Source organism: Microcaecilia unicolor, chromosome 7 (assembly GCF_901765095.1).
Source record: "Microcaecilia unicolor chromosome 7, aMicUni1.1, whole genome shotgun sequence".
NCBI lineage: Eukaryota > Metazoa > Chordata > Amphibia > Gymnophiona > Siphonopidae > Microcaecilia > Microcaecilia unicolor.
The window spans coordinates 258,774,151-258,801,656 of NC_044037.1; the positions used below are offsets into that span (position 1 = coordinate 258,774,151).

The following is a 27,506-nucleotide window of genomic DNA, read 5'->3' on the forward strand; positions in this document are numbered from 1 at the left end:
GTTTTGTCTGATGTGTTCTGGGGGAAAAAAAAAGGGTAGGTACTGTAGTACAAAGTAACACATCATCAGTTCAAACAGAATATATGCTAACCTCATGTCTGGAGATTTATTGTGCCCATTTGAACAAATTCCTGTTGCGCACGCTTAATAAAACATTAGTTACAGAGGAGTGACAGCCCCTGCTCAGAAACTCTGAGGCTGGCAGACCTGGGTTGGTTTGGCCAGCAGGTAGGCGAAGTTTAATTTTTTTAGCTAAAGAAGAAAATCTCAGCAGCTTGCACTTTTGCAACCTGCACGCGGTGAGAAAAAGCACACTGGGGCTGTGAGCTCTGAATAATTTCGGGAAGCAATCAGAGTTTATATGCAAACAGCAACCAGGAAGGAAGTGCAGCAAAAATCTTGAACATGCACTGCTGTTATGCAAAGAGGAAAAAAAAAAACGAGGCTATAAATTGTTTTCCTTGCGGTGACTAGGTTAGTATGCCTCAGATGGAAAACTTATGATTCTTGTGACTTCTCACTACAAGAAATCACATGAGATGAGCAAGGAAGAAATACACACAATAGCTATATTTATGTTCAGTACTGACCTTCTCGGAAATACCTTGCTCTAATTTCCAGCAGGCAGAGATAAAAATTATCGCTATGGAGAGCTACTTCAATTGATTGTGTATGCTTTCTGACAATGGCTCATTGTAGTGTGTGTGCAGCTTTTATTTGGATGTAAGATATCCTTAAGAAAATGCCTCTCAAAGAAAGCAGGAAGCTAGGTCTAGGAAGCAGTCTTCCCTGGCCGGGTGTACAGTTTTGCTTTTCAAATGGTTTTCTTTGGATGATTTTTATGTACTCTCTGACTGGGTTTTCATACACCAGTCTCATACAAGTATATAATGCCAGCTGCACAGGCAAAAGTATGCCTTACCTCTAGTAGGACACTAGTACAATTGAAAGACAATTCTGCAGCAACAAAGAGAGGGAGAGACATTTGTGAGTGTTATGCACACAGTGCATTTTTTCTAGAAAAAGGTTGCCGGTACTCAAATGCTAGGCCACCCTTCAGGGGTGGGGTGATCACTGAGGGACCCACCCAGGGGTGTGCTGGTAAATTTTTAACAACGGGCTCTCTCTTCGGGCATAGCCGGCCCTGAATTTTTTTTTTTTGGGGGGGGGGGAATACATGCCTCTCTCTCCCCTCCCTTGTGCGGGCACGCTAGGCATACCTTTGCCGAGCCCCACCAGCCAATAAATGGACTGCAACCATTCTCTGCTGCTTGTTTCTGGCTCTGAGCAGCATGATGGAACCTTCTTGCGCTTGCATGAAAAGTCCCAACCTGATGCTCAGAGTCAGAAACAAGGAGCAGGGAGCAGCAGCAGTCTATTTACTTGGCTGGTGGGGCCAGCATCACTGCCAGCAAAGTAAAAGAGAATTCAGGAGAGGGCCCAAGCCCACATTTTGGGAGTTAGTTGTTAAAGTAGCCATGGGGAGGCCTACTTTAACAACCGGCTCCCAAAATTCTTAAAAACTTAACAAACGGCTCTCGCGAGCCCGTGAGAGCCCGCTCCAGCACACCACTGGACCCACCCCACAATAGCTAGGCCCCCTGCAACCACTCACAGAGTCTATGACAAGGCAGAATTGGTGTGTAGAGCCTGAGCTCTTTCATCAAAACTTGGGGACCATAGGTCAATTTTAGCAGACAATAGAAAAGGTGTCGGTACTCAGCACCCCTGAGTATCCCCTCAAAAAAGCCCTGTATGCACATATACAGTTCTTTCCAAGCTGTTGCACTTAAAACTGAAGGGGAAAAAATGGTATGTGTGAGATCTCAGCAAGAGGTATGTTCTCCTGCCCCAGTGAACTTATCTCCCATGTTTACCATCATTGCAAGTAATCTGCCTGTTCTTCACAGGTACAAATAATTTAGTCACAGTTGACTGGGTACTGAAAAAACAAAAAGAACTTTCTTTTTCCTGTTGCTCACTAGGCCTGATATCACAAAGCCCACATAAACACCTCTGGCTTTTTACTAGCGGCTGAAATGTGTAAGGTAAATGAGTTCTTGTCTGGACTGCACAATTGGATTCATTCAGTAGCCAGAACAAAGCCATTGTATGTGTCAAGGCTTACAACAAGCCTATTCTGTTTCCTTCACAAGAATCTTTCTTGTTACTGCACTTCACTGGTTCTGCAAGCTCTCATGTGATTTGCAATGCTAAAAATTTGTTTGCTTGGGTGTTTTACAGATGAAATGAAGGAAGAATTTGACACCATGGGGCCTGAAGCCACTCTTCAGACCAATGGGAACAATGGTACAGGTAAGATTAATTTAGTACTTAAAAGGCGTCAACATGAGTAACGTTTCGATGAATTGAAAATGAACTTGTAATTCATATGCTATAAGACTTATCTTCATGCTTTCATCCTTCCTATTGGTGGTCTTCCCAATAGAGGATTCACTAAAACAGCTGCTTGCCTTAAATTCATATTCTGCTTATACCTAGAGACAGATCGGAAAACAACTGGAAAACACCCAAGAATACAGACTCATGCTCACATATAATACTTTTTAAAAGCCGTTTTATTACAAAAGTTGGTGCAATTTTATTGAGAACGCATTCATCTTATTTCAAAAGCAGGGGCTGCTAAACAAAACTTTTTCCATTGATTTATGTACATTATTTACCAGTTATCCTGCACAGAGGAAATTTAGAAGTAAAAAAAAAGCAATGAAATTTCGTGAAGTCTATACAATATTGGGACCACAGCATACTTTTCTTGTTTTCTTTACTATGAGAAGATATTCCAGTTGTTTTGTTCTGCAATATATTTTATCAGGGTGCAGGCTTTGTACACCTATTTCTGTACCCTTCAGAGTTGAGATTCAGACCATGCCCAGCTGGGAACAAGCAGAGCATAGCAAAAGGAAGGATGAAAGGTAAGGGGCTAGAATTTGGATATCATGCCTAAAAAATTGGTGCCAAAAAATATGCCTAAATTTCCTCACAGTTTATAGAATACGTCAAGCGCCGTCTATGCGATTAAATTTAGTCATGGGCAGTTACACCAAGTAAAACGGTGTAAATGCCAATGCCTAAATTAGGCGTGGATCAGGTATTTTCTCTGGCAACGCGCATAGTTTTTTTTAAATGCCCATGATCCACCCATTTCACGCCCATGATCATGCCCCCTTTTCAACTGTGCAACTTAGAATTTACATGTATCACATTACAGAATACTCTTAGACAGTTGTGCGCGTACATTCTAATTAATGTCATAATTGCTTGTTAATTGGCAATTATCGGCACTGATCGGCTTGTCAACTAATTAAGTTGCTTGCGCAAATCCAGAATACAATCAGCTTTGTATGCACAACTTAAGTCGCACTATAGAGAATCCGGCGGAAAAGTGTCTCATAAAAAAAGAGAAGAGAAAATAGCAATATTCAGCATTGATTTAACAGGATCAGATGGCTCCCATCTGGTTAAATCACACTGACCGGGTCTGGCACTGATATTCAATGGCACTTAATTGGAGACTGCTACTTAGTATTGGCAAGGGCCGCCACAGCACACTCCGGTTAGTGACGGGGTGATCCAGAGGAAAAGCCAGTGTGGAGCTGGGAGTTCTCCAGGTGCTGCTACTACTCATTGACAGGGTCCAGATAACTATCCAGGCAAGTAGATCCACACATACAGGGTGAGGCAAAAACAAAGAACCCCCCTAGAGTTTTTATGAAATTTTCTCAGCAACCGCTTTGAATTTCAATGAGAAATTTTACGTACTTATTTAGTCATCATACTTAGACATTACTATTAAAAGACATTGAATTATCTTAAGCTTTATTGATGTTACTGACATTTTAGCATTACTACCTAGTGACTGTTGTGCATTAAAAATGTTCAAGCTAAAACTCAGAAAAGTACTACCAATCATCTCTATAGCGCTTCTAGATGTACGCAACACTGTACACTTTATATGCAGGTACTTTTTCTGTCCCTAGAAGGCTCACAGTCTAGTTTTTCTACCTGGGGCAATGGAGGGTTAAGTGACTTGTCCAAGGTCACAAGGTCACTGCAATGGGAATCGAACCCAGGTCACCAGGCTGAAAGCCCACTGCATTAACCGTTAGGCTATGCCTATCAAATGATACAATTAACAATGTGTCAGAATTTTGCAGTCACTGTGAATGCTCAAAGGGCTAAATTCTATATATTGCACCTGAAAAATCAGCACCGATTAAAGACATTCTTGGCGTGATTCTATAAAGACTGCGCTGTAGATGTGCTTATTGGATGCGTGCAGGTCCATTTTTCAGCATGCCTGCAAAAAAGGCCTTTTCTTTTGGCTGAAAATGGAGGTGCGCTAAAATGAAAATTGGCTTGCGTCCCATTTTGGGCCTGGCACCTTACTGCCACCCATACACCTTACTGCCACCCATTCACTTAGTGGTAAGTTCTCACGTGTTAACCGGGCAGTAATCATCCGCTCATACAATGCCAATTACCATCCGGTTAGCGCTACGCACCAGAAAATAAAATATATTTTCTGGGGCGTGTACTGGACACATGTAAAAAATGAAATTACTGCCCGGGCCATGCGGTAGTCCGGCAGTAGTTCTGAATTGGTGTGCGTTGGGTGCGCATAGGCACCTACACGGTTTAGTGAAAGGGCCCCACAATAAAATCAGGGTTGGCTAGTAACAGAAAGAAGTGCAAAAGTGTCACTGTGAAACTCCAAGGTGATGAGGAAAAAGTGGAATTGTTTAAACAAATATTTCTGTTTGGTGTTCACTGTGGAAGACCCAGAAGTAAGACATAGAAGACAGATACAAATAGGAAAGTAAATAACATAACATAATCTGGTTCTTATATAACGTAAACACCTCCAAAAGTGGTTCACTGTGGTTAACAAAATAAATGAAAATTGATCACAGTTACCATGAATTACAAATACTGGAAAATTACAAATTAAATTATCTCTAAAAAAATTTGATTCCCATTATTCATGCTTCATCAGTTACCTAAAATATACTTTTGATACAAAAAAGTCTTCAAAGCTCTTCTAAATAAGTGGTAATTTGCAATAGAGCAAATACAGGCTGTTAAAGTTTTCCCGTTCTTTGCTGCTTAATAAGCAAAAGATGCACCAAAGAGTTTCCTTGATTTTATCCCCTTAAGATTTGGAAAGGAAAAGGTTGACACAGCACGTAATGAATAGTTGTTAAGTGTTGGAGTACACTTGAATGATTATCAGGAAACTATGTTCATAAGAAGCTATTCTAAAGGAAAAGTTTAAAAAAATTGATAGGGCTGGATGTTTTACATCTGATATTATTGAAGGAAGTTGGAGAACTGAGGAGGCCCTGCTGTTTGATCTTTTCAATGCTTCCTTAGAGCAGTGAGTGGTCCTGGAGGATGCTGGAATCTAGTCTGACCTTGGCGGTGAGTAAATAATTGGAATCACTGCTAAAACAGAGGAGAGTGTAGTTTTAGGAATCCAGTGCATTACAGGGTCCAAAACAGCCTTGTCGGATGAATCTAATCAAGTTCTTTGACTGAGTGACCATAGAGTTGGATCATGTGAGACGTGGTATACTTAGATCTCAACAAGGTTTTTAACATGGTTTCACATAGGCACTTATAAATGAACTGAAACCTTAACTATAGGTTCCTAAAGTAACTGACTGGGCTAGAAACTGGTTGAGTGGGAAGAACTCAAATGGTAATAATAAACAGAATTCTTTATTCTTTTATTTAATTAGATTTTGAAAATACTTTTCCAAGATCAAGATAAGGAAAATGACATGTCAAGAGGAAAACTTCCAAAAGAAATGTTAAAAAAATAATAATAATAAACTTAAAAGGTCAATAAGCCCTAGGGATGAGCACCCAGAACATTTTTGTTTTAGTTTCATTTCATTTCTTTTTTTGTTTCTTTTTGTTTGATACAGACATTATATGCATATACCCCCAAATTCTATATAGTGAGACCTAAGTTGCACGTGCAAAATTGGTGATATTCTATTTTGGGTGCACAACTTAATTGGCTTAATAAACGAATCAGAGCTGATAATTATCACTTAAGCAATTATTGCCACTAATTGGCATTAATTCGAATTTACGCACACAACTTTATAAGCGTATTCTATAAAGTGATGCGTGTAAGTTCTAAGATGCAGATCTGAAACGAAGGTAATGGCCATGGGAGGGGCATGGGCAGGTTGTGAGCATTTCTAGAATTTATGCTCAGCATTATAGAATATGCCCATTCTGCACATAACTTAGGCATCTGCATTTACACCAGGTTTTAGTCGGTATAAATGGCCACAACTAAATATACTACTACTACTACTTATAATTTCTATAGCACTACTAGACGTACGCAGCGCTGTACACTTGAACATGAAGAGACAGTCCCTGTTCGACAGAGCTTACAATCTAATTAGGACAGACAAACAGGACAAACAAGAGATAAGGGAATATTAAAGTGAGGATGATAAAATAAGGGTTCTGAACAAGTGAATAAGGGTTAGGAGTGAAAAAGCAGCATCAAAAAGGTGGGCTTTTAGCTTAGATTTGAAGATGGCCAGAGATGGAGCTTGACGTACCTGCTCAGGAAGTCTATTCCAGGCATATGGGTGCAGCAAGATAAAAGGAACAGAGTCAGCGGTGGAGGAGAAGGGTGCAGATAAGAGAGCTTTACCCAGTGAACAGAGTTCCCAGGGAGGAATGTAGGGAGAGAAGAGAGTGTAGAGGTACTGAGGAGCTGCCGAGTGAATGCACTTAAAGGTCAATAAGAGGGGTTTGAACTGTATGCGGAAACGGATAGGAAGCCAGTGAAGTGGCTTGAGGAGAGGGCTAATATGAGTATAACGACACTGGCGGAATATTAGTCATGCAGCAGAATTTTGAACAGATTGAAGAGGAGAGAGATGGCTAAGTGGGAGACCTGTGAGAAGCAAGTTGCAATAGTCTAAGCGAGAGGTGATAAAAGTGTAGATATAGTTACAGGAAACAGCTTATTTTATTAACTATGCCTAAATTTAGAAGCATTCTATAAACCACGCCTAGATTTAGGTGTAATTTATAGAATACACCTAGATATATTTTTTTCAGCCCTGATTTTTTGGGCGTCATGAATAGAATCTAGACAATAGTGTGCATTCTTTTCTGATAAGGTGCACTTGCACAAACCATTACACATGCATGAACCATCACACATGCCCACAGTATCGGGAAAGAGCACACACTATGTACATATAAGGCTAGATTCTATATATGGTACTTAAAAAATCCATGTGGAAAAAATTTCTGCCTAAGTGAATTTTATAAGCGGCATCTAGATTTAAGCATGGTATATAGAATACACTTTGTTGATATCCCAGTGCCTACAACTATGCACCTCCATTTAAACCAATGAAAATGTGGCATAAATCCTGGTACATAGGCCATATTCTGTAACAACGCACGTAAATTTCGGAACACCCATTTCCCTGCCCATAACCATGCCCCTTTTTGCCTGCATGTGTTAGAAGTTAGGTGCATTGTGTTAAAGAATATGCTAATTATTGCCAATTATTGCCAATTAGTGCTCATTATTGCTTGCTAAGTGCTGTTATCAACACTGATTAGTTTGTTAAGACAATTAAGTTATGCACGTTGTTATAGAATATGCCTGGATTATGGTGCGGATCTCTAGGTGCACTATATAGAATCCAGGGGATATCCACTGGATTCTATATAGCGTGCATAGAGATCTGTGCCGAAATCTAGGCATATTCTAAAATTCCTAAAATTTTGCTCCTAAATTTATGCTCCCAATTTTGGAGCGTAATTTATGCTCTTAAATGTGTGTAGGAACATAGATTATGCTAGTAATTTAGGAGCATAAATTATGCTCATAAATGTAGGAGTATACATTTTAGGAACGTAAATTTAGAAGCATAACCTTTATAGAATAAGGCCCATAATGCCACTGTTTAAGAATAGGGGGGTCCTTTTACAAAGCTGTGACAAAAGTGGACCTGTGCTGGCATCGGCAAGTGTTTTCGACATGCGCCGAGAGCCCCTTTTACCCCAGCAGGTAAAAGCAGGTCTTTGGTTTTTCTCAAGATATGGCTGTGTAGCAAGTGAAGCACTTGCCACATGGTCATTTTGGGGGAGCACTTACCACCACTCATTCAGGTGGCGGTAAGGGCTCCCATGTTAACCTGGTGGTAACTGGGCAGCACGCGGCACTGCCCAATTACTGCCGGGTACACACCGGCGCTACAAAAATTGAAATATCTTGGCAGCAATGGAAATGGCACGTGCTGGGTAAGGGAACGACAGCCAGACTGCTGCAGTAGCCTGGCGGTACTTCCCTTTTAACGAGCAGTAAGCTCGCATTGGGCTTACTGCTGCTTCGTAAAAGGGCCCCAGGGTGTGCTATGTGCAAATAGTGCAATGACATTTGTTTGATATGACCGCCCATCCTTAATAAGCCCACATTCAGAATAAATTTGTGGTTTCATAAGAGTAGAAAAAGGAATCAAAACAGGGGAATAAATAAATTACTTAAGACCCCCCCCCCCCATCTATACAGTGTTAAGATCATAGTCCCCATTATTCTCCCATGACCACAGTATGTCACTCTTTCTTATGCTCATCTAGAAACCTCTCCAATTGAATTGCATCCACAAACATATTATCAGAGCCTTGGTAGGAAATCAAATAGTTATAAAGAAACTTCAGAAAGCAACAAAGTTACTTTAGAGGGAATAATTTGTTGGAACTTTCTAAAAACCTGGTTAAAGTCAAAGTTCTATAGACTAAGAGCATCTACTACTTTCTCTTGAGTTTCAGACTCAAGCCAGTGTTTAATGGGTAAAAATTTGATAAGGACAATGTTTTATATGCAGAAATGTTTAACACTTCAGGTGATAATAGAGATCTAGAGGAAAATTCAGAAATCTCAGATTTTTTTGCCTCAAGCATATAATGCAAGATAAGGGAATCTTTAATATTTGAAGTAGAACAGGTTCTAAAGTTGACAAAAAGATCATCTATCATAGAAACATTCAAATCTACATTGGAAAATACCATCTCTAGAGAAAAGGTGCACAACTGAGTGCACGTCCCATGGAGTATGCCCTCCATTCTAAAAATAGCCTGCCATATATCAAGGTAACTTCCTTATCTCCTAAAGAGAGTTCCAGAATGTAACTGCTTGATAAAGAAAACATGTAGAATAAGGTCTCTTATAACGTCTATTATTTGTAGAGGGGAAAATTAACAAAAAATTATTCCTCATGCGGAGACTTTTAGAAAAGGATGGATAACGTAGATAATTTGGAGCTAATCCATGTTTTATTCTAAAAGTGATGGTGCAAAGTTTAAATAGCAAGACCAAATTCAATATTTGCTCCAAACCAGCAAAGATAATGTGGTGCTATTGCTGCATCAACTTCTAATTTAAATATAAAAATACTGAAGCCTCAACTCCCCAAGGAAAGTCCTAGACATTTAAACAAACCCATAATGGGTTCACTATCATTGGCTTCTTTTACTAACTGGAAAAGAAAACAGCAGTGGAAAACAACTCCCTTATGGAGAAAAACCACTACTCAAAAAAACAGTCTTTTTATGCAGAAAACAAATAGCATGCCATATCTTTGAACTGGTAACTCTAATCTTGTGTTTAATGCATAATCTACTAAATTCCACAGTACTATGCAAAATATAAAGTGCAAAACTCCAACGCTTATCTATCTAGGTGAATTGCTATATTTGTATCTCAAAAAATCATGCTGAAAATTTTTCAGACATCCACCAATCCAAAATTAGCACAGATGCTTTATCCCCATCAAGGGCCCCCTTGTTTTACCAAGCTGCGTCAAGAAGAGGAACTTTACTGTAACTGGCAATAAGGGTAAAATAAATGCCAAAGTGCTATCAACTAATCAATGTTCTGTGTAAAATTAAACATAGGCCACTGACTAAGAAGATTAGAAGAAGTGCTTCCCACTCTCAGGCCATCAGGTACTACGGTTTTCAATTTAAAACTCCATTGTTGGGAACAGCTAAGAGCCCTGGTGAAGTAGTAGCCATTGGCTTTGGCGCCTCGTTGGGACCTGATGACATTGGAAGCCCCACTTTGTTCCACCTATTTACAAGCGGCCCATTCCACAGCTCTGAGGAGCAGCTGAGAGCCTTGGTGAAGCTGCAAGCACTGGCTTGGGTGCCTTGTTGGGACCTGGTGACATCGGAAGCCCTGCTTTGTTCCACCTGTTTACAGGTGAAACTTTCTATGGTCACGTTCCCGAAGGGGTGTGACCAAAGGGGCAATTCCCACCCCTTCAGAGCCACTAAGGAGTATGGAGTATGGGACTCTGCTTTGCTCTGATGGGGCAGCGAAAGGGAGGAGGAAAGAAGGCTATTCCACCACCAGTAGTGGTTAATGGTCCTACGGACCTCCATTTGTAACCAGTGATAGCAATGGTTTCTACCCCACTCCCACCACCAGCATTGTTTTCAGAAGGTAGCAGTGCTCCAGTGAAGGAGAATACAGTAGTCACTTCTGAATTGCCTTTTAGAACTACTACTACTACTACTTTGGCTGATCTAAATGGGAACCTTCAGAAGAGTTTTGGTACCAACTCCTGTGACATTTTCTTATAAACCTCTGACTGATTCTTCTAAGTCTAACAAGGATATTTCTTTGAAGGATGTTTTTGAGTCTACAACAAGATTGGATAAGAACTTGCATGATAACTTGACCACATTTAGTAAATTTACTCGAGTCTGCAGACAAGTTGGCAGAATATGAAGAAAATTTAATACTTTTGAAAAATATATCAAGAAATTAGAGACTCAAATGGCTTCTTGTCAGGCAGTATTTGCTTCATCAGTCAAGGATAGCCTCTTGATGCATACTCATCTACAGAATTTAGAAAACTCTGCTACAGCAAATAATCTGAGAATACTGAATTTTCCAGTTACTCACTTTCCTTCCTCCATGGTACTTTTTAAGATGTATATGAAGGATGCTTTGCAATTACCTATTCTAGAGTCAGATATTAAATGTATGTATTATGTACCTAGAGGATTGAGAGTAACTGGTCAAGAGGGTGATATTGATAATTTGAAATCACCAGACAGTCTGGATCTTACAAAGTTTCTGGAATCCTAAAAAGGCCATCTTTTTTTCCGATAATACGGTTTAGGCCGGCCAAATGCCAGAGTTCGCCGGGGTTGAGATGGCCGGTTTTGTTTTTCAGAGATAATGGAAAAAAATGCCGGCGATCTCCAACCCGGCGACATCCAAGGCATTTGGTCGTGGGAGGAGCCAGCATTTGTAATGCACTGGCTCCCCTCACATGCCAGGACACCAACTGGGCACCCTAGGGGTCAGTGCGGTGGACTTCACAAAAAGCTCCCATATGCATAGCTCCCTTACTTTGGGTGCTGAGCCCCCCCCCCCCCACAACCCACTACCCACAAATGTACAACACTACCGTAGCTCTTAGGGGTGAAGGGGGCAACTACATGTGGGTACAGTGGGTTTTGGAGGGCTCCCATTACCAGCACAAGTGTTACAGGTAGGGGGATGGGCATGGGTCTGCCTGCCTTAAGTACACTGCAGTACCCATTAAAAGTGCTCCAGGGACCTGCATACACGCAGGCCTCTAGGACTTGTTGCTGCTGTATAACCTTGGCACACCAGTTGACACCTGAAGACTAATCTCTGTGAAAACGTCCTTTATTTGAATAAGCACGTTTACTCACAGTTAACTGCAGATCAGAGGTTGTGCCCCACTGGCAAAGAGTCTCCCTGGTACTGAGATTAGCAGTAGGTCAGAACTGGCAGATTGGTGTACAATGCCCTCTGTCAGCAACATTCAAGGTAATAACTAAGTTCTGTAACGTGGGTAACACATGAAAGGGATCTAAAACTGGCTTACAAAAATGGCCACTACCTCATGGACTACCGGAAACAAAACAGGGCACACTCTGACCCAGTTAGCAGGGGGAAAAGCACCATGGGAGTAGAGCCCACTACCCTACACCCACCACAATGCATTGCTGATGTGACTCTGCAGTGCACCTAACAGAAAAGGTGTCACACTCACCAGAGAGTCACATCACAACCAAGGAAAGGCTGTCAGAGGATAGAACACATTGTGCTGTCATGGAGGTGGGTATGGCATTTGAGGCTGGCATAGAGGCTAGCAAAATATGTTTATAATTGTGTTTTTTAGTGTGGGAGGGGGTTGGTGACCACTGGGGGAGTACGGGGAGGTCATCCCTGATTCCTTCCAGTGGTCATCTGGTGAGTTGGGACACCTTTTTGAGGCTTGGTCGTGAAAATAAAAGGACCAAGTAAGCCTGGCGAAATACTGCTTAATGCCGCTTTTTTTTGTTCCATTATCTGCGAAAGCCAGCCATCTGGTAGCCACGTCCATGCCCACCCATGTCCCGCCTTCGCTAAGCTACCGACACGCCCCCTTGAGCTTTCACCGGCGAAGCGACGGGAAAGCGGCGATGCTGTCAAAAATGCCGCTTTCGATTATACTGATTTCACCACTTTTAAGAAATCGCCAGCCATCTCCCGATTTATGTCGGGAAATGGCCGGCGATCAGGTTCAAAAATAAGCTTGCTTGTGATCCTGGGCAAGTCAGTTAACCCTCCATTGCCCCAGGTACAAAGAGCACTTAGATTGTGAGCCCACTAAAGACAGAGAAAATACTTGCATATATTATATACAGTGCATACTATAGAAATGACAAGTAGTAGTAGTAGTTTGTGAGGGTCATTGTGAGAAGTAGGGTTTTTCATTGGTGTGTGAATTAACTGATTGTATGTATGATTGCTAATATCTGGCACTTAAAGCTAATGGTATGTTGGTGTGATGGGATGTTTGAGTGCATAAAAGTACTAGAGTGAGAAATCTTGGTTCAGTCACCTACGACACTGGTATAATATTTACAGGTTTGTTCACTGGTTAGTTTAGTGAGTTGTGTTATACTGCATGACTGTATTGAAGGCCATGCAGTAAGAGCCTATTCTATAATGGAACCAAACAGCCTAAGTTCTATTATAGAACAGAAGTGCAACCCAATATTGGCATGCATAACATCTAGGTACCTGCACTTACACCAGCCCCTTACTCGTGGATAAATGCATGTTGACTCTGTCCCAGTGACACATGCTGGAAGTTATGCACAAAAGTATGAGCCTCACCAATGTCTCATCCATGTGTACTCTCCTCTTGCAAGTATGTGCAAGGCAAGATAGGTATTTATTTATTTGATACATTTGTATCCCACATTTTCCCACCTATTTGTAGGCTCAATGCGGCTTACATAGTTCCGGAGAGGAGGTTACAGACTCCGGTGTGAACAGTACAGGTTGGTTTGTACAAATACAATTAAATTAGAATTGGGGTGATTCATCCCATGCAGAATGCAAGGGTGGGAACCGCGGCAAGGGATAGGGTATTGTCGGTTTCGTAGTTTGATTATTGTGCTTCATATTCGGTGATTATGCATGTTCTGTGGGGTATGCCTTTTTGAAAAGGTGAGTCTTTAGATTTTTTCGGAAGTTTAGATGGTTATTCGTGGTTTTCAGATCTTTTGGTAATGTGTTCCAGAGTTGTGTGCATATGTAGGGAAAGCTAGATGCGTATGTTGATTTATACTTCAAACCCTTGCATCTTGGGAAGTGAAGGTTTAGGTACATTGTTGCTGATTCAATTGTGTTTCTGACTGGTAAGTCGATTAAATCAGTATACAGAGGATTGAAGCTGCTGTTCCACTTCTGTGAAGGAACCACTGCTGAAGTCATCTTAGATGATCAGTTGTGCTATCCGGGCTAAGCCTTTTTATGTCCCTGGCTCGCCGTTTTATATTACTACCCCTGAAGCAGCCTTAGTTGGCAAAATGTGGACACGTCGTGCCTAAATTAGGCAAGTATCCCAGTTATTCTAAAACAATGCGCATAAATGCTAATAACGCCCCTGTTCTACCCATGACTCATGCATTTTCACGCCCCTGTTTTTTACTTGCTTAAAAAATTTAGGCACAGATCCCATGCCTAAATTTACCCATATAAGTTCCAATTAAATTTAATTAGAGCCAATAACTGCTTGTTCAAAAGCCAATTATTGGCACTAACTGGCTCATTATTCAATTTAATTGTGTATGCAATTTTAGGCGACTTTTATAGAATTAGGAGTTATGTGTCTCTGTAAATTGCTGCATAAATCTTGTATGGATTATACAACTCATGGTTATAAAATAATGTACCTTCGCCACTTATGAGGAGTTCAGTGCTAGTAGAAGATGTTGGAGGGAGTAACTTAGCAGAGGGTATTTTAGAAAGAAAGTGAATTGTACTTTACCAGTATGAAAATTCTACAACATGATAAAACAAAAATATTCTACAGAAAAAAAGAAAGTTTTGGACATTTCCACAATATTTTGTTGTAAAGTTTTGATGAATTTCAGTGTCCTTCCGTAAATTATCAGAGAGAGATGGGCATAGTTATTTTATTGTGGTGTGAAATTTCAAAGATATTTTGAAGCAAAGAAATTTGTATATATAGTCAAAATTCAAACAAAGACATATGAGAAGTTGGGACCCACACCAGATGGATAGACAAAACAGAGGATCTGAAAGCAGAACACCAACCTGAAGAGTGTTTACAACCGGTTGATGCTCAGCCCGTGGCAGTCAGTGATTTTTTAATGCTGTCCGCTGCAGGCAGAATTAGACCTGGATATTCAGTGTCGGGCCATGGCCAGGTACCAGCACTGAAAACCCGATTCCTGCTACGGAAGCTGCCGGAGCTTATGCGGGTCCCAGATAATGTTCACCAGGACCCACATAATACACTTATGTGGGTCCCAGCTGAATATCTGCCAAGTCCAGGTCCCACCCCACCCCCCAAGTTCATCCTCCCTCCCACCCCTGGAACTGCATAAACCAACCAGCCCCCCATCCTGATCCTCCCTCTTACCCCATTAAACTGAATCCCCCCACTCCCCCAGTGAAAAATCAAGGTGGGCCCTGGACCTACTTGATGATCCCTGGTGGTCTAGCAGCACATACAGGTAGGAGCAATGCCCATTCATTCAAATGATTGCCGCAGCCTCTAGTACCAGCTTTACATAATGAGGTGGGCATGGGGTGGGGCTTTGGCCCTCCTTGCTTTTTCTTCGGGGAGTGTAGGGGGAACAGGACCTGGGGAGTTATGTAGTTCCATAGGAGCTGGGGAAGAGAATCATGATGGGGGCAGCTGGGCCTCCTCTGGTGCTACCCAGAATCTAACTAGGCACCAGCCAATATTCAGATCGGTGGCCAGTTACCTCCACAGCTAAAGTTAGGACTGCCTTTTTTCTGTCCTAACTTTAGCTGCTTACTTAATTGGTTAGTGATCTGAATATGGCCACTAACTGGATAAGTCCTGGCTCCTCCCATGCTCCACCCAAACTCCGCTCATGGACCATACCAGCACTAACCAGACAGTGCCATGGGAGATCCTTGGTGATATTCAATGGCACTCTCTGGTTAAGGGCTGCCTAATATCCGCACTTAAGCAGTCATAAGCAATTTAAATGGGCAGAAGCCTCTCCCGCCTGGTTATATCTCTTTGAATATTGAGCGGGAACCTTTAACTTTTGAGATAAGCATATTTTTAATCTCTAATATTTATAATATTCATTTTGGAGTGTTCCATTTTGTTAAAGTTTATTTTGTAGTGTGGATTGTTATGCTTATGATAGAGTTCAAAGTGAGTGCACAATAATGCATTAAGGAGCCCTTTTACTAAGACTCACCAAAAAATGGCCTGCACTGCTGTAGGCGCTTGTATTGGACACGCACAGGTCCATTTTTCAGCGCAATAAAAATCAGCTCATGTCCATTTTGGACATGAGACCTTACCGCCACCCATTGACTTAGTGGCAAGGTCTCATGCGTTAACCAGGTGATAATCATCAGCACATGTACACTGCCGATTACCGCCCGGTTAGTACCACGCGGTAGAAAATAGAAATTATTTTCTGCCACATGTTTTAGACAAGTGTCAAAATTAGAATTACTGCCCGGGGCACGCGGTTAGCCAGGCAGTAGTTCTTTGTTTTAAATATTTTATTTGTAAATGTTTATATTACATTCATATAACATAAATGCATTGGAAATATCCACAACAGAACAAAAATAGGAAATAGTTTTTAACCCTTAAATAAGGTAAACAGGAAATTACCCTCAAACTTAGTCCACAATAATTAGGCAAGATACAAGGAAAAAAAAAGGAACTTATAAATCAAATCAATTACATATACATAGTAACATAGTAGATGACGGCAGAAAAAGACCTGCAAGGTCCATCCAGTCTGCCCAACAAGATAAACTCATATGTGCTAGTTTTTTGTGTATACCTTACCTTGATTTGTACCTGTCTTTTTCAGGGCACAGACCGTATAAGTCCGCCCAGTACTATCCCCGCCTCCCAACCACCAGCCCCACCTCCCACCACCGGCTCTGGCACAGACCGTATAAGTCTACCCAGCACTATCCCCGCCTCCCAACCACCAGCCCTGGCACAGACCGTATAAGTCTGCCCAGCACTAGCCCCGCCTCCCAACCGTCTCTGCCACCCATTCAAGGCTAAGCTCCTGAGGATCCCTTCCTTCTGAACAGGATTCCTTTATGTTTATCCCACGCATGTTTGAATTCCGTTACCGTTTTCCTCTTCACCACCTCCCGCGGGAGGGCATTCCAAGCATCTACCACCCTCTCCATGAAAAAATACTTCCTGACATTTTTCTTAAGACTGCCCCCCTTCAAAAGGAAGTGATTCTTTTTTTTTTTGTTACATTTGTACCCCGCACTTTCCCTTTCCCACTCCTGGCAGGCTCAATGCAGCTTACATGAGGCAATGGAGGGTTGAGTGACTTACCCAGAGTCACAAGGAGCTGCCTGTGCCTGAAGTGGGAATCAAACTCAGTTCCTCAGGACCAAAGTCCACCACCCTAACCAGTAGGCCACTCCTCCACTAGAGGAGGGGAGCAGGGGAGTGCCTACACTCGCAGGAAATTTAACCAGCATATGGAGCATTCAGGGAAGCTTCTCTTACACCTTCCTTGGATATTACAAATTCCTGCAATTTCTTTGGGTTAAAAAAACACATAATTAATCAAATTATAGGACACCAAGCATCTACACGCAAATTTTAATACAAATGTTCCACCTAAAGCGACTACTCTTAGGTTTTAAACCAGGAATTCTCGCCTTGGTTTTTGCGTGTCTCTAGCTAAATCAGGGAAAAGCTGAACCTTAGCTCCAAAGAAAGATGCATCCATATGTCTGAACTATAAACGAAATATATTATTTCTGTCTGGCTCTAACAGAAAAGTTACTAGAAGAATTGTTCATTCAGTAACTACTTCCATAGAGCTCTCCAAGAATTCAGTCAGATTTAGTTCAGGTTGAGGGTTCACGGTTGGAGTTCTGAATCCACTTATATATTGGGCTCTGACTATGGGTGGAAAACCCTCAGCCGGAATTCCCAATATTTCTCCAAAATATCTTTTCAGCATTTCTATGGCAGAAATTAATGGTGATTTAGGAAAATTTAAAAATCTCAGGTTATTCCTCCTTCCATGGTTATCTAAATAGTCAAGCTTCCTAGCTAGAATATCTCTCTCCTTAATTACCGTCGCTGCAAATCTCTGCAGTTCACCATCTAGTAATTCAGTTTTAGCTTCTTGAAGATCTATTTTCCCAGGCAAAGTTTGATGTAATTGTTTTAAATCAGAAACTTCTCCCCTAAAGGAGTTAGTTACCTGGAGAAGGGTAGAGTTCAAACCCTATATTGCATCCCACAGGGCTTCCATAGTCACCACAGCCAGTTTTCTATATCTCCCACCGGGTGGTAGTTCTAATTTGACATGCATTGTAGAATCTTAGTAAAAGGGTCCCTAAGCAAGGCATATAGACTCTGAAACTTTTTCCCCATAAATATAGGATTATTCCTCTGATTGTATAAAGGTCCTTAAAAATTGTGTGGGCAAATTTAGGCACAGCCCCAATTTGCGCACACAATGTAATAGAATAATGAGCCAATTAGTGTCAATAATTGGCTTTTTAACAAGCGATTATTGGAACTAATTAGATTTAATTAGGGATTACGCGTGTAAAGTTAGGCATGGGATCCGCACCTAAAATTTACGTGAGACCCGAAAAAGGGGATACGGATATTGGGAGGGTCATGGTCATTTCAGGGCGGATCAGAGGTATGATTTTTAGTTACACAAGTAATTATAGAACAACAGTGCTCCACACATAAATTTAGGTACGGGCATTTGCTCCAGGTTTTCGTTGGTGCAATTGGCAGTGTCTAAATTTTGGCACAACCTCTATGCTTAAACGTTAATTCTATAAACCATGCCAAACTTTAGGTGCAGTTTATAGAATACCACTTAGGAAGGGGTGGGGGGGGGGGGGGTTGGCATTCATTTTTTTTAGGCGGCATGTACAGAATCTAGCCCTATTTGTATAATTTAAATCATTAGCGGTAGCAATTCATCTCTGGTACAGTTTAATTTTGTCATATGCCATCAGTATCTAGGAAGTGATATAAAATAGCCAAACATATACACTGGAAAGCAGCACCTTGACAGTGTTTGTTATTCAAATAAAACCATGCTATTTTTCAGTCATTTTTTTTTCTCACGGGTTAAAAACATTCCTGCTAGCCAAAAATCTGATATAAACTTTTTGGAAGACAGAGAGCACATTGCATTGTAGCATACTGCAATGCTGTTTCGGAGCGACTGTAGAAATGTGGGAAAAGTTTATTTTTATGTTGTTAAGTGCTCCATTCAGGAAGAAACTTAAGTCTTTGTTGCTCAATCCCTTCCTGATCCAAACAGCATATCTGCAAAACCTTTAAGGAAAATATTTGGCCCTTCCCAGGCACATCTGCCTCCCATCAGACCTTCCTGCAATTCCTCCTTGGTTACTAATGATGTCAGAGATGCAGGAGAACAGGCATAATGGAACCTCCCAACGCTGGAGAAACGACTTTCATGTTGTTATTCACATTGGTAGTGGATCTGCAGTTACTCACAATTTAAAGGGTCTGATGTACTGAAGGAATTTCCTAATATGTGACTATAGGGAAAATGTTTATGGTCCGTTTTTAAAGTATGCTGAGCACTTCAATACTGCCATGCAATGGCAGAAAGAAGTAAGTCCATTGTGGTATATTTGTGGGAAAATTGAAAAAGCATGTTCTGCTTGGTTTCTCTGCAGTGAGCTTACTGTTTTCTGCCTCTGAAATATTGGGGATCGCGACAGGACTATGCAGAAGTCCACGCTGGGACATACTTCCTAGAATACAGATGGCACTTAACTTATTTTTGAATATAAGTGGATGTACAGTACTTCCTTCTGCCATTGCAGGGCTGAATATTCTATTTATTTATTTGGATTTGCTCACACCTTTTCAGTAGTAGTTCAAGGTGAGTTACATTCAGGTACACTGGGTATTACCCCTGTCCCTGGAGGGCTACGTTTATACCTGAGACAATACAGGGTTAAGGGGCCCTGTTACAGAACAGTGGTAAGCCCATTGCAGGCTTACTGCTCGCTCTTCTGGGACTACCGCCGGCCCAATACAGCTGCCAGTGGTAGTCCCGCCCTGAAGGCGTGCCATTTCCAGGGGAAAAAGAAAACCCCAGAAATGGCTTGCATGGTGCTAGCCCGGTGGTAATTGGGCATCACCTCATGCTGACAGTTACCGCTGGGTTAGCATGGGACCCCTTAACACCACCTCAATGGGTGGCAGTAAGGGCTTCTCACCACATGGCCACACGGTAAGAGTTCTCTTACCGCGTAGCCATGTGTGTCTGAGGGCTTTTTTGCCCGCTGTGGTAAAAAGGGCCCTGGTGGGCAGGACAAATTACCCCCACCACTAGCGCAAGGCCCTTTTTCTTGCAGCTTGGTAAAAGTACCCCAAAGTGACTTGCCCAAGATCACAAGTAGCAGCAGTGGGATTTGAACCAGCTGTTGAGACCAGTGCTCTAACCACTAGGCCAATCCTCTACTTCTAACATGGGTTCCTTAGGCACTAAGGAACTAAGCTGACCTAAGGCACCTTAACTGAGGGACCCTTTTACTAAGACATATAAGCGTCTACGTGTGCTCAATGTGCGCCAAAATGGAGTTGCCACCCAGCTACCACGTGGCTCTTGTGGTAATTTCATTTTTGGTACGCGTCCAATACGCGTGTCTGAAAAAAAATTATTTTTTTGGCGTACATCCACTACGTGTTCCAAGTGGCATTTGTCATGTTCAGGTTATTACCGCCCAGTTACCGCGTGAGACTGTACCACTAGATCAATGGCTGGTGGTAAGGTCTCAGACCCAAAATGGACGTGTGTCAATTTTTTTTATTTTGCCGCACGTCCATTTTCAGCCAGAAAAAAGGAATTTTTTTGCAGGTACACTGAAAAATGGATCTGCGCGCGCCCAAAACACACGCCTACACTACCGCAGGCCATTTTTTAGCACACCTTAGTAAAAGGACCCCTGAAGTAATAAGCAGAGCACTAAGAATGTGCACTGAAACGCCAAGCACAGTCCTTAATACATGCAAAACACACACATACTTTGAGGTCAGTATTCAAAGGTGCTTATCTGGTAGCAACAGCTCCCACCCTCTAAGTGTTGGTGACAGAGATATGCAGTAGCACTAACCAGGTCATACCCAATAAGATAATACCACTGAGTATTTCTTTTGAACACCTCAGCACTATCCAGATAGTATCAAGGCAGTCCATGCGTGGAACTTGGGCACAGCCAGGGGTTATCCTATTAATGGAGACACGCAGCACTGCTACCTAGATTAAGAAAGCAAAAAAGTATCCTAAGTGCTATCTGGATAAGCTATTCAGATATCAGTAAAAGGAGCAATCCTTGTTCAATATTCAAAACTGAATGGGGATTGGTTCCTTCACTGACAAAGGTTTAATCATTACTAAGGTGCAATGAACAAAAAAACTTACATTATTGATTGATTGATGTAATTGCTCTAAAGCATTTATATGTACTCAGTGATTTTTCCAAGCAAAAGTTCATGCATGAACAAATATATGAAACAAATATCTAATGGATGATTTAAGGGGTTCCCGGGTTGGTATGGGTATTTTTTCCCTACATTATCTTTGTAATATATTGGAGGTCAGAGAACATGGAGGCACATGACTGTTACATTTTCAAAAATACATTGGGTGTCACCACAGGATCCACTCAGCTGCTATATTTTTTAATAGATTGGGGATAGGGGCCAGGAGATGTAGGTGAGCATGAAGAAGAATCACAGGTAAATCATTCTGGCACATGAAGCTGGTACTTTACTCCATCTCAGAAAGTGAATTAAGGGGTAACATAGTAACATAGTAAATGACGGCAGAAAAAGACCTGCACGGTCCATCCAGTCTGCCCAACAAGATATACTCTTATGTGCTACTTTTTGTGTATACCCTACCTTGATTTGTACCTGTCCTCTTCAGGACACAGACCGTATAAGTCTGCCCAGCACTATCCCCGCCTCCCAACCACCAGTCCCACCTCCCACCACCGGCTCTGGCACAGACCGTATAAGTCTGCCCAGCACTCTCCCCGCCTCCCAACCAGGTTCTTTTACAAAGGCACTGTAGCTAGAGATGCCTTTGTAAAATGACCCCTAAGTTTCTGTAATATGACTCCTAGTGGTAGTACACCATTAGGGCACCAAATTAGCTTGAAAGTGCTGGCAAGGGCATGAGCAACTGGGGATTGCTCCTGGCCGGGGACCCATTAGATACCATGGACATGTGTAGGTAGGCCCAGATTGGCCATGGGGATTTCTTTTGAGAGCCGGGGTGCTGATCGAGTGACTGAGATGCTAATTGGGTGGGGAGATGATTGGGGAAGGGGTGATGATCGAGAGGGTGAGGGTCTGATTGGGGGGTGGGACAATGATAGGGGGACACAGCTTTGAAGTCCCCTTTAACATACAGCTTGCTTTTAGGCCCAGTACTCCTGGGATGGTAAAGTAACCCCAGCTTTGTGGTCCAGTGGCTGCCGGCCAAACCCCCCCTCCCAGCGAGCGACGGGGGGGCAGGAGGTCCGGCAGACCTCTAGCCCAACCCAACTCCCCCCCCCCCCAGCATTGTCGGTCGAATCCCTGGTGGTCCAGCGTGAAAAAGAACCCCCTCACAGCCCCCCCTACCTTTGTTGGAGGAGGGAGGTAGCCTGCCTCCCTCCTCTTCCTTGGGTTGACGACGACGCAAAATGGCGGCCCCTCCCAGTGCATCCTGGGATGTGCTGGGTGGGGCTACAGACCATATAAGGGATTTACTCATTATTGCTTGTTCAGTGCTGTTAACAATGCTGATTGGCTTGTTAAGCCAAGTTACGTGCATTGTTACAGAATACGCTTTGATTTCGGCAGAGAATGCTATATAGAATCCGTGGGTTAGCGAACAAGAATGCCAAAAGTAACTCAGGACACTTTAGCACAGTGGTGTAGCCATGGTTGGGCCTGGCCTGGGCCCACCCACTTTGGGCTCAGGCCCACCCAAAATTGTTGCATCCTTGTGAAGACTGGCGGGGATCCCCAAAGCCCCACCAGCTGAAGAGATCCTGACCTGGCAACCCAGAATGCTCCTGTACTCACTGCAGCCATAGGCACTCTCTGTGGGCTGTTGCTGCTCTGACTCATCCCTCTTCCGTACATGCTTGGTATTTGTGCATGCGCAGAAGGGAGGAAAGGCGGCTTAGCAGCAATGGCCCATAGAGTTTTGCTGGCTGCAGCAAGTACAGGAGAGCTGCCAGAGCAAGACCTCTTCAGCTGGCAAGGTTTGGGCATCCCCGCCAGCTCAGGTATTGATTGGAACTTGAGGACACCGGGGGGGGGGGGGGGGGACAAAATAGTGTGCGCCCACCCGCTTTGGGCTGAGGCCAACCCAAATTGGCATGTCTGGGTACGCCCCCTGGAGTAGCCTAGTGGTTAGTGCAGTGGACTTTGATCCTGGGGGACTGAGTTTAACTCCCACTGCAGCTCCTTGTGACTTTGGACAAGTCACTTAACTCTCCATTGCCCCTGGTACAAAATAAGTACCTGAATATATGTAAACTGCCTTGAATGTAGTTGCAAAAAAACCCAGAAAGGCAGTATATCAAGTCCCATTTCCCTTTAGCATGTCCTGTGTTAGGCTATTTTTTGCTACATTAGGCTTACATTAGCACCTAACACAGCTCAGTAAAAGGTCTCCTTAGTAATGAACAAATATAGAAGTGGCAACATGTTGTTCAGCCTGAAGTGCTGAAAGTTAACTGATGAGGGTGCAAATGGAAGGTTTTCCTAGGGGACTTAATACACTAACACAAGTCCTGACTGTGCTTCCACCCAAACCCCCTATAGCACTCCCTAACTTAGAAAAGTATAAAAAGTCTCATATCTCCCAACAACCAAACTGCACACCAAGTTTGGTTGAGCTAGATGCAGCTACTTGAGTATTATAAAGAGGAGGCAACCACACAGTGACACACCCAAAAACTAGTACAATCTGATAAGTCTCTCATTCCATCAAATGGAGGATAAAAATAGTGTCATTTCTATAATTAGGAGAAGTATCTTTGTTTGTCAATGCACATTGAGGCAGAGAATGAATTGACTTCATCTGATAATGCATCATCTGTTTTATTCTTAGTATTCATGCTATGGTATCAGTATGAGTCAGCAAATAAGCAATTCCCCAGACAGGTCTTGACTTCTTGTGAAAATGTATTTATGTTCTCTCTCTCTCTTTTTTTTTAAATTTACAGTTAAGAACACCAATTGCACATCAGACTTTGAAGAATTTTTTGCCAAAAGGAAAATGGAAGGAGACAGCCATGGAGTCAGCATAGCAGAGTACCTGCAGCGCAGTGACACGGCCATCATTTACCCAGAAGCTCCGGAGGAACTGTGTCGCCTTGGCACACCAGAGGCCAATGGGCAAGAAGAAAACGGTAAGAGTAAAAATCATTCTTAGCCACCATTCAGACCTTCTTGCAGCTGTTGCAGTTATAAATGTACTACATGCCTGGGTATTTAGCTTAAAATCTAAAGAACAGCTGCAGAGGTGTGGAATGTCATGAGCACAGTTTCCTATCAGACTGTCAAGTTAAGTTTGCAAGCTCCTGGCATTTTCCTCTACCCGTATAGAATCAACAGCAAAACTCCTAACTGCTTCAAGCACATTGTTAAGGTTTGTGAGAGTCCTGCTTTTAGAAAACCATCTTACAATGTATGTTATGGCTGCAGGTAGGGAGAAATACATATTCACATAATGAACTAGAAATTAGACTCAAATTGATCTAGAAAAATAATGTCTTTATTTTTTTGTAACCTGTGTAGTTGTTTATTTAAAGTACAGGAAGGTCTTTAATTCAGTCCTTTGCACAGTCTGCAGTGATTCATACAAGTTTGTCCAGGGTGTGTAAGGCAGTGGAAGCCACTTTGAGATGATGGCACTGTAGTGTAGCAGATTGCAGCGATTCCTGTCATACCATCCCGGGCAGTAAGCCCATTAGCTGCCATTGATTTACTGACCTCTTGGCCCATGTTTCTGTCTCTTTTCTCTTGGCTACAGACCTGCCACCTGGAACTCCAGATGCTTTTGCCCAACTGCTGACCTGCCCCTACTGCGACCGGGGCTACAAGCGCTTGACATCACTGAAGGAGCACATCAAGTACCGCCATGAAAAGAATGAGGAGAACTTTTCTTGCCCTCTCTGTAGCTACACTTTTGCCTACCGCACCCAACTCGAACGGCATATGGTGACGCACAAACCAGGGAGAGATCAGGTGGGGAGGGGGCTTGGTTTAAAGTGATTTCTTTCTATAATAACCCCTCAGAGAAACGATATAGCTTTGATTGGCAATCATTATTAATTTTTCATGGCATTTTGAAGATGCAGATCTTTTAATGGTAATAGCTTTAATTGAGGTCTAAATGATTTTTTGATGGCCTCTTCTAATATGATTTAATAGTCTTATGTTCACGATCGAATGAGTGTGTTAATTTCTAATTTAGAAATTTTATTTGCACTTTAACTTGACTTTAGTTTCTTTTTTTTATATTGCTCAAAAAGTGAGTGAAATGGTAGCATTTTAATTATAGATTATTAAACGTCTCAGCAATTTCAGTTCCATTTTTCAGTTAGGTTTGCTTTACAGTTTTTGCGCGTTTGAACTTTAAATCATATTACGATATCTACAGATAGAACCTCCATAATTTTCTTCTTATACACACTTTTACAGTGACTTCTAGAAGATATCAGTCCTTTTTTTAACACACGGTATTCTCTGGCTTTTCTTTCTATATGTGGATCTTTTGTTTTTCTGGGTTTTGTTTTTTTCTTCCTTGGTTTCTACACAACACTTTCAGGGTAGTGACAATTTGAAGTCATGTTCTCTCAAAGACTCATCTCATTTCATGATCAGCCAGTGGATCTCTTTAGTGAATGAAAGCCTGTCGCTTTTTCCATGGTACAACAAAAAAAGAAATCCAAACTTGAACAGAATCTTCTACATTCATTTGCAGTAAGAATATGCACACTGCACCAATGGAAATATTTGTAGCTGAATAGGTCCCTGGCAGCCACACAGCAGCCTAAAGCAGCTGCAATAGCTAAATTAACAATAAGGACCCTGTTTACTAAGCCACGCCTACTGTGTAGGCACTTACAATATTCCTATGAAAGCCTACACAGTTAGCAAGTGCTAATTTTTTGCACGTGCTAAAAAGCTAGCGCACCTTAGTAAAAACCTGTTTTCTAAGGTGCGCTAGCATTTTTAGCGCGCGCAAAAAATTAGAATGCACTAACACTAGAGACACCCATATATTCCTATGGATGTATCTAGTGTTAGTGCACGCTAATTTTTAGAATGCGCTAAAATCATTAGCTCGCCTACAGCGCAGCTTAGTAAACAGAGCCCTAAGTGTCCACATGCCTGTTTGTTAGTTGGATTGTATCCGCACTGGATCTTATTCCTAAAACCCCTAACTTTAGGGCCCTTTTACTAAAATGAGTTAATAAATGGGCTTAGTGCATTTTAAGGCGGACTTTCCCAGGTGCTAAGCCTTTTTTTAATGCAGCAGTAACATAGAGCATTTTCTTTTTTAAATTTTTTTGTAGGTCCTGCACTAATTTGTCTATTAGTGCACAGGATTTGCAAAAAATGAACACAGGAACACTGCCTTCTATTTAGGAGGCATTAAGGGGCCCTTTTACTAAGCCTCGTAGGCGCTTACGTGCGCCCAAAGTGCGCCAATTCAGAACTACCGCCCAGCTCATGCTTGGCCCGGACGGTAATTTCATTTTTTACATGTGTCCAATATGCTTGCCGGAAAATATATTTTATTTTCCGGCACGTGGCGCTAGCCGGGCGGTAATCAGCATTGTACCCGTGCTGACGATTACCGCCCGCTTAACGCGTGAGACCTTCCGCTAAGTGAATGAGTGGTGGTAAAGTCTCAGGCCCAAAATGGATGCGTGCCAATTTTCATTTTACCATACGTCCATTTTCGGCCAAAAAGAAAAAGGCCTTTTTTGCAGGTGCGCTGAAAAATGGACCTGTGCACGTCCAATACACACATCTACAACAGCGCAGGCCATTTCTTGGTGCACCTTAATAAAATGACACCTAAGTGCTCCCACATTAACTCAGCGTTATCCAGATAGCGCATGTTAATGCAAATGCGTTAGCTGGTTAACTTTTCTATGCCATTCTTCACCCATGACACCCTCTCCGACAATATATTTTTCTAAAAAATAATGCTCAGTTAACATGCAGAAAAGTGGATATCATTGCAAAATGCCTTAACCCATTTTCCGGAAAGCGTTTTCCCACAGGCTAAGCATGTGGAAGATCTTAATGCCCTTTAGTGAAAGGACCCTTCTATGTTCCAATATATTTTCTTTCATTCTCATTTCTTTAGAATTGTTTAAAATTCTGATTGCACTTCTTCCCCCAAATTCTATAAATGGTGCCTTAAGTTGTGTATGCTAATTTGGCCACATGGCCAAATTGCGTGCACAACTTAGGCGCTTAACAAGCCAAGCAGCACCGATAATTGGTACCTAACAACTAATTAACAGCACTAATTGGCTTTAATTAGAATTTATAAGCACAAATTTCTAGGCATATTCTATAACGTGGTACGCATAAATTCTAATGCGTGCAGCTAAAAAGGGGGTGTGGCCATGAACGTAGAATGGGCGGGTCATGGGCATTAAAAAAAAATGCATACTGTTATAGAATACACCCGATCTGTGCCTAACTTAGGACCAGATATTTAGGCCTGGTTTTAGGTGGTCTAAATGAGTGTGCCTACATTTTAGTCGCAAGAACAGCCGCTAAGCATATTCTATAAACTATGCCTAATTTTAGCCACAGTTTATTGAATCATTCTACGCACGTGGT

At 42.1% G+C, this 27,506-nt stretch overlaps 1 protein-coding gene across 2 annotated transcripts in view; it reads left to right on the top strand.

Annotated features, from left to right (window-relative positions):
* ZEB2 (zinc finger E-box binding homeobox 2) overlaps window positions 1-27,506 on the top strand; it is a 277,673-nt gene that overhangs the window by 215,475 nt on the left and 34,692 nt on the right. For both annotated transcript variants that reach the window (XM_030208898.1, XM_030208899.1), the window contains 3 exons: window positions 2,245-2,316; window positions 23,861-24,046; window positions 24,670-24,884. In XM_030208898.1, coding sequence (XP_030064758.1) covers window positions 2,245-2,316; window positions 23,861-24,046; window positions 24,670-24,884 — 473 coding nt within the window. The remainder of the gene's footprint in view (window positions 1-2,244; window positions 2,317-23,860; window positions 24,047-24,669; window positions 24,885-27,506) is intronic.